Here is a 7,008-nt window from a genome sequence, read left to right on the forward strand (position 1 = left end):
ATACTGAGAGGCCACCGCTAGGCCAAACTGTAGTTAACTTGAGCCGCAAAATTCTCACACCCCTTCAGCATTCAATCTTAGACCGTGGACTTAAATTTATTCCCACACCAAAGATAGCTAACTTGAATTATCTCCGACCATCCATTGAACGATTTCAACGAAATCTTAGCTGCACATATTTTTTTCAAAACCACTCCCCACGTGGTGCTAGAACAATGTTTATTCCTAAATCCACGTGGACACCCCCTCAGGCCGCCATCCATCCTGAAATATTGAAAACATTTGCGAGTATGAACGTGAAGCGTTAAACATACTTAAGAAAGACGATAGCATTGTTATTAAAAAGAGTGACAAAGGTTCATGTTGTGTCATTCTGAATAGGGAGGATTACGTTTCAGAAGCAGAGAATCAACTGAATAATCCTAACCATTATGCCATTTTACCGAAATCAATTTTCAAAGAAACTGCTAACATGATTAACAATATTCTTGCCGATTTAGTTAAAACTAGTTATCTCAAACAAAAATAATATGACTAACTATACGTCTACTTATTTTTTCTAATTTCAGATCAGAATAAGAACAGAAGAAAACCCAATATCAAGACCCTTAATCCTAATTTCTAGATAAAGTGTCTGCTCCACCCTAGGCCTGTACATTTGGGAGAATCAAACCCTCCCTTCCCCGAAATCTAATTATTCACAACATATTAATTTCACATGTTCCTATCAACATGAAAAATCTAGTTTGGCTGCATGGGGAAATTCGTCCAATCTTCCCGCGAATTTGAGAAAGATTGCCGACGTAGATATCGCTAAATACACGCAAGACAATTGGGAGGAATTGAGACACGAATGGGAATCATATGCAAAAAGGGATACCCTATGTCTTGGAGCTTGTTTGAAATTATATAACCAAGTCATGAAAGAAGTTGTAAACCAGAATATATCAAATAATCTAACAGCTCAAACTTTGCCTATAAGCAGAAAATGATAGTTGCATATTCAAAAAATAAGAACTTAAATGATATGTAAACTAAAAACAATCGGTACATAACAGATACTATACTTCTACTTATTTTTTCTAATTTCAGATCAGAATAAGAACAGAAGAAAACCCAATATCCTAATTTCTAAATACAGTGTCTGCTCCACCCTAGGCCTGTACATTTGTGAGAATCAAACCCTCCCTTCCTCGAAATCTAATTATTTACAACATATTAATTTAACATGTTCCTATCAACATCTAGTTTCATTATGATAAAGAAATGGTTGAAGAAGAATCGTATGAAACTACTAGAATGGTTGCGAAACATACTGAAAAAGAAAATATAGAAAAAGTTTATTCGCACACTAATCCTTTTATAAGAAATTTTATCAGACGATCTATTAAAGGAGGAAGCTTTTCGGCAAATAGAAAATCATTTGAAACGAACAAAATGGATGAAATTTGTAATGTATTAAAGGAGTTTATTTCACTAAGTGATACAGAAAGTATTTCACGAAGTGTTCAAAGAATACAGCGCAAGCACAAAAGCCAAAACAGAAGTTAATTCAAAACTTAAAAAAATAAACAGCAATAAACTAATGGCATTTGATGCTAATGGTTTATACGCTTCAGCAATGTCAGATTTAGACAGTGAATATCCAAAAGCAGAAAGTGGAAGACCGTTCCTACCAGAAGAAGAAAAAGAATTTGTAAAACTCTTCAATAAACACAAATTTAGACCAAGAACAGCTATTTTAACAGTGTGGTTTGACTATCCCAAAAACATGTTCTTCCAACCGATACTAGCTAAAGATAAAATCACTTTCACGAATAAAGAAGGTAAAAAGGCAACTGGTAACAAAATCAGGTTCAGAAATGGTTTCTGTAACGACGTTTTAACATTTCTTGATATTCAAGAAATAGTTAAAGTCGATGGACGAATTATTAGAATATTAGATGGTATAGTATACGAAGAAAATTTTAAAATTCCAACATATAGAGATTATATTTTAATTTTGAGAGATCTTAGAAATAAATATAAACGAGAAGGTAATATTATAGGTAGTAATTGCATGAAATTATTAGATAATTCCTTGTTTGGTAAATCAATTCAAAAAGATATGTTCACAACTAGACATTTATGGAAAGAAGCAACTTTACAGGCTAACTTTGATTCACATATTAAAACCTATGAGAAAATTAATGATACTCAATATATTGTTGAAACGGAAATTGAAGAAAAAGAGATTACTACCGAAGATCACTCAAGTAAATCTACACGACTAACACCTAGTCATTTGGGATCATTCGTTTTATCTCACACTCAAAAAATAATGAATAATTTCATTCATGTGATTAATGGATTTTATAGACCCGAAATATACTATACGGACACCGATAGTTTGTACATTTCATCCAACAATTGGAAAAAACTAAACAGAGCTGGTTTGGTCTCCGAAAAAGACTATTGCAAAGGTAAAAACGATTACGGTGATGGTGAAATTATATTTGGTTTATATTTAGCACCAAAAGTTAAATACAATATCATTCTAACTTCTGATGGTGTTTTAAAAGAAAAGAAAACATTTAAAGGTTATTCTAATGATAAGATAAGTGTAGAAGATTACATTCAGTTAGCAAGCGGACATGATATATCGAATGAATTTAAGAAACCATGGGAAAAAAGTTTCACAAATTGAGTAGTTATTCCAAAGGATGATGATAAACAAACTAAAGTTTTTAAAAAGTTATTTGAATAATGTTAAAAGAAAACCACCAAACAGTGAAGGAATTATGTATCCTTATAGTGATAAAGATGAGTATAGTTTTGATGAAAACTATGAATTTGATGATTTCGATTAATTTACTATTCAAGAAGAGAATGAAGATCTATTTGACTCGTTTTAAATGAAGTTGAATGACAATTTCTTCGTTGCCAATGTCTATGAACCTGTTTTTACCGTCTTTGATTTCCAGATTTATATCTTTGATCATGAAAGAATTGACTAGTAAAAAGGTCGTTTGGAACGGTTTCTGTATCAGATCGGCACCGTAATAGTCGGTATGCTGTATATGATTTGGCGTTTGTGCTTGTTGATCAAATTACAGTGAATGTTGATCACGTCGATGTCGTTCTCGATGTTGGCCTTGTGTGGCGCCAATGTCGATTGCGCGTATATTCGTTTATCGAACCCTAGTAACGCATTCAACGAATTTTCTACGTTGAAATCGACATGACTGTTATTTCTCAAGATCAATTTTATTTTGTTCAGATTCAAATTACCTTCGAATTCGATATTGTTTTTACCGCTCACGCTTCCTGCCTATTCGGATAGGTAATCGTTGATGGCTACGTATTCGTAGCTTCCCAGTAGTAAGCTTATGGTTTTAAACGTAAACCCGTTATCCGTCGATATTTTTAGTTGATTGTTGTTTATTCGAGGTGATAACGAACAATTGTTCTTTATTGGACATTTTTAATGACGTTTATATAGTCTTTTTTAGTGATGATTTTTTTCTCCAAAAGTCGTTTCATTGTATTGTCTGTCCGATTGATGACCTTCCTTCATAGCCCCTAATATTACTCGTAATCTATTAACTAGTTCCTCGTTGTTATCTGGTAAAAAAGCCCAGAAACCATATCATCGAATTCGTCAACTTCGTATTCATCAACATGTTCAATTGCTCTTATATAGTTTAATTTCTTTCGATCTTCTTGTTTCGGGCCCTGACTTTCTGATCGCATGTAGAAATTTTGAGTATGCTACTAAATCCTTGTAATCGGCAATTTCAACATCCCCGCCATTCATTTAATCTATTAACCCTTTTGTTAAAGTATTTTGTGTCGATTTTGAATTGTGGTGAATTTCCACTAAATCTTAAACAATAACCCCTCATCATCAACGATTGGTGAAATACTCTTTGGTAAATCTGGGTCAGGGTTTGAAAAAAGACGTTTTATATCATCTAATGTCTTAATACCACCATATTCAATCGATTTCGACGTCTATATTCTAATTTCTTTTTGATATCCTCTTGAGTCTCTAAGATTGGTTGAAAGAGAGTCTGTAGATCTAACGTTAATCCGAGTTGTTGTAATCTGTTATTTTCAACTTGGGTCTTTATTTTATTCTTGGCCTCGATGTATTTTTTGTTTCTTTTCAAAACACTATTCCAATCCGTCATTTTAAAAAAATAAAATTAACATATGTCGATCATAACTCTTTCTCCCGCAGGTTTTCTGGTATTAACAAATACATAACCATGATCACCCGGGTTTCTCCATTGTGCTTTACAAACCTTTGAAAACGTATCTCTGTCCATTCCGTGATTAATCCGTGATTTGAGATAAATCTTTGTCGTTTAATTCAAATAATACAAAAACAATTTGCGTTCTTTCTGATAAACATGGCGTCCATTCCGTAGAATGATTTGGGATTGGTAATGCAGTGACAGTTCTTTCGTGAAGAATTTTTGTTGAACGGTTTGACTTTGTGCCACGCAGTCGTCAAAGACAATCAAGTTCTTTCGGTGGTTGTCGATTTTAGACAAGTTTAAATCGTTGACGTTTTTAGTCAGAAACACTTTAACGTCGGTCTGTTTCAGAGAAGGATCCGTCTCAAATGTCTTTTATTTCCGCGTTCTCTTGTAAGTCTTCGTTGCTTTCGTAGTAGTGAAAAATGTATTCTTTCGAGACGTATTCCAAAGCTTTGAGAAACTGATAATAGGATTGTTCGGGAGTAGTCTCGAAATCTAAAAGGTTCGGTGTTGTCAACATGTTAAAAGTGAGGTAAGTTTTTCCACAAACCGAAGATCCGCAAATGGACATGAGCATGGGGTTGCTAGGAAATATGTCCGAATGTTTGAATTTCTTGCCCATTTTAATTTATTACATTTTCGTTCCAAAAATCACCCCGTTGCCTTTATACTTTGAAAGAAAGATTCCCTCACCCGAACGTATGTTTTTAAAAAATATGGCGTTACCCTTGTGTTTGACTTTTATTTCTCCGGTGTCGATATTATCTATTAATTTGCTTAATCCCTCTTTAACGGTTTCTTGTCCGAATTCTTTAACCGTCCCTAATATATCTCCTACCCCCGAACCTCCTCGTGCTTCTCTTTCCATTGCCAAATTGTGTCTACGTGCTTCGGCGTTTGCAGCGGCTTCAGCTTTCTAAGAAAGATAAAAATCCACCTTTTTTAGTTAAATTCTGATCAATTCTTTCCAAGTCTATATCATCTCTGACTTTGCAATGTTTGTATTTATCGATAATCTTTTGGGTTATATGCATTTTTTTACCGTTGTAAGTTATTAGAGTCGTTTCGATTATTCGTTTATTTTCATAACTAATGTTTCTGGTTTCATTTTTAAAGGGTGTTTTTTTTATTCAATTCTTATCATTCTTCTATCTGATATTTTAATCAAATGTTTTGCTTCTTCCAGCAAGGTTACATCTCCTTGTGTTCTTTCAATGTGAATATTTATGTTTACCCCTGTTTTGAAAAGAAGATGAGCTGACAGATCGAAACAAAAGATTGGATGATTGAGAGAAAAATCTGTGTATTCAAACTGAGGAATTTTCCAAACAATTCGCACATGTTTTTATAGTTTCTGTACAATTCGTTGTAATCTTTTTTGGAAGGATCAAGGTTGATTGGGATAATTATCGTTGTTCAATCTGATTCCCATAGAATATCTACGGCCATACCACGTTGAAAGCACCAGTTCTTGTCCAATCACTGAAGTTAAGCAACGTCGGGCTCGGTTAGTACTGGGATGGGTGACCGCCTGGGAACACGGAGTGCTGTAGACTCCTTTTGAAGACATTTTCCAAGTGTCGTGAGAAAGACCCGCTTGAAAAATTCCACATAGTGTCTACCGTCCGATCACTGAAGTTAAGCAACGTCGGGCTCGGTTAGTACTTGGATGGGTGACCGCCTGGGAACCCCGAGCGCTGTAGACTCCTTTTTAAAGACATTTTCCCGTGTTTTGTGAGAAAGACTCGCTTGAAAAATATCCACATAGTGTCTACGGCCATACCGTCCGATCTTTGAAGTTAAGCAGCGTTGGGCTCGGTTTGTTTTTGGATACGTGACCGCCTGGGAACACCGAGTGCTGTAGATTCCTTTTTGCAGACATTTTCCAGTGTTTTGCGAGAAAGACCCGCTTAGAAAATTCCCATAGAATGTCTACGGCCATACCACGTTGAAAGCACCAGTTCTCGTCCAATCACTGAAGTTAAGCAACGTCGGGATGTGTGACCGCCTGGGAACACCGAGTGCTGTAGACTCCTTTTGAAGACATTTTCCCATGTGTCGTGAAAAAGACCCGCTTGAAAAATCACCATATAGTGCCTACGGCCATACCACGTTGAAAGCCCCAGTTCTCGTCCGATCACTGAAGTTAAACAACGTCGGGCTCTGTTAGTGCTTGGATGCGTGACCACCTTGGGAACACCGAATGCTGTAGACTCCTTTTTGCAGACATTTTCTCGTGTTTTGTGAGAAAGACCCGAAAGAAAAATTCCACATAGTGTCTACCGTCCGATCACTGAAGTTAAGCAACGTTGGGCTCGGTTAGTACTTGGATGGGTGACCGCCTGGGAACACCGAGTGCTGTAGACTCCTTTTTGCAGACATTTTCTTGTGTTTTGCGAGAAAGACCCGCTTGAAAAATTCCGATACGACCATACCACGTTGAAAGCACCAATTCTCGTTCAATCACTGAAATTAAGCAACGTCGGGCTCGGTTAGTACCTGGATGGGTGACCGCCTGGGAACACCGAGTGCTGTAGACTCCTTTTTAAAGACGTAGACGTAATATGGAAATGGAAAAGATAGCACAAGGTTCAGGAGTAGTAGATATATTAGGGACGGTTAAAGAATATGGAAATCGATTTAGCGAAGAAACCAAGAAAACTGTTAAAGTAATCTAATAGATAAAATCAACACCGGAGAAATGAAGGTCAAACATAAGGGGAATGCCATAGTTTTTAAAAACATACGTTCTTGATAAGGAATA

General features: G+C 35.9%; 2 protein-coding genes across 2 annotated transcripts; one reads left to right on the forward strand and one right to left on the reverse strand.

The window, feature by feature from the left end:
• Positions 1 to 1,585: 1,585 nt before the first annotated feature.
• On the forward strand, positions 1,586 to 2,686 carry LOTGIDRAFT_161005 (hypothetical protein; the record flags this gene model as incomplete). Its single annotated transcript, XM_009056252.1, has 1 exon — positions 1,586 to 2,686. One exon carries the CDS (start codon positions 1,586 to 1,588, stop codon positions 2,684 to 2,686), a length of 1,101 nt encoding a protein of 366 aa, XP_009054500.1.
• A 2,945-nt stretch (positions 2,687 to 5,631) lies between these two features.
• Positions 5,632 to 5,814, reverse strand: LOTGIDRAFT_117775 (hypothetical protein; the record flags this gene model as incomplete). Its single annotated transcript, XM_009056253.1, has 1 exon — positions 5,632 to 5,814. One exon carries the CDS (start codon positions 5,812 to 5,814, stop codon positions 5,632 to 5,634), a length of 183 nt encoding a protein of 60 aa, XP_009054501.1.
• Positions 5,815 to 7,008: the final 1,194 nt, after the last annotated feature.

Source organism: Lottia gigantea (assembly GCF_000327385.1).
Source record: "Lottia gigantea unplaced genomic scaffold LOTGIsca_27, whole genome shotgun sequence".
NCBI classification, from domain to species: Eukaryota; Metazoa; Mollusca; class Gastropoda; family Lottiidae; genus Lottia; species Lottia gigantea.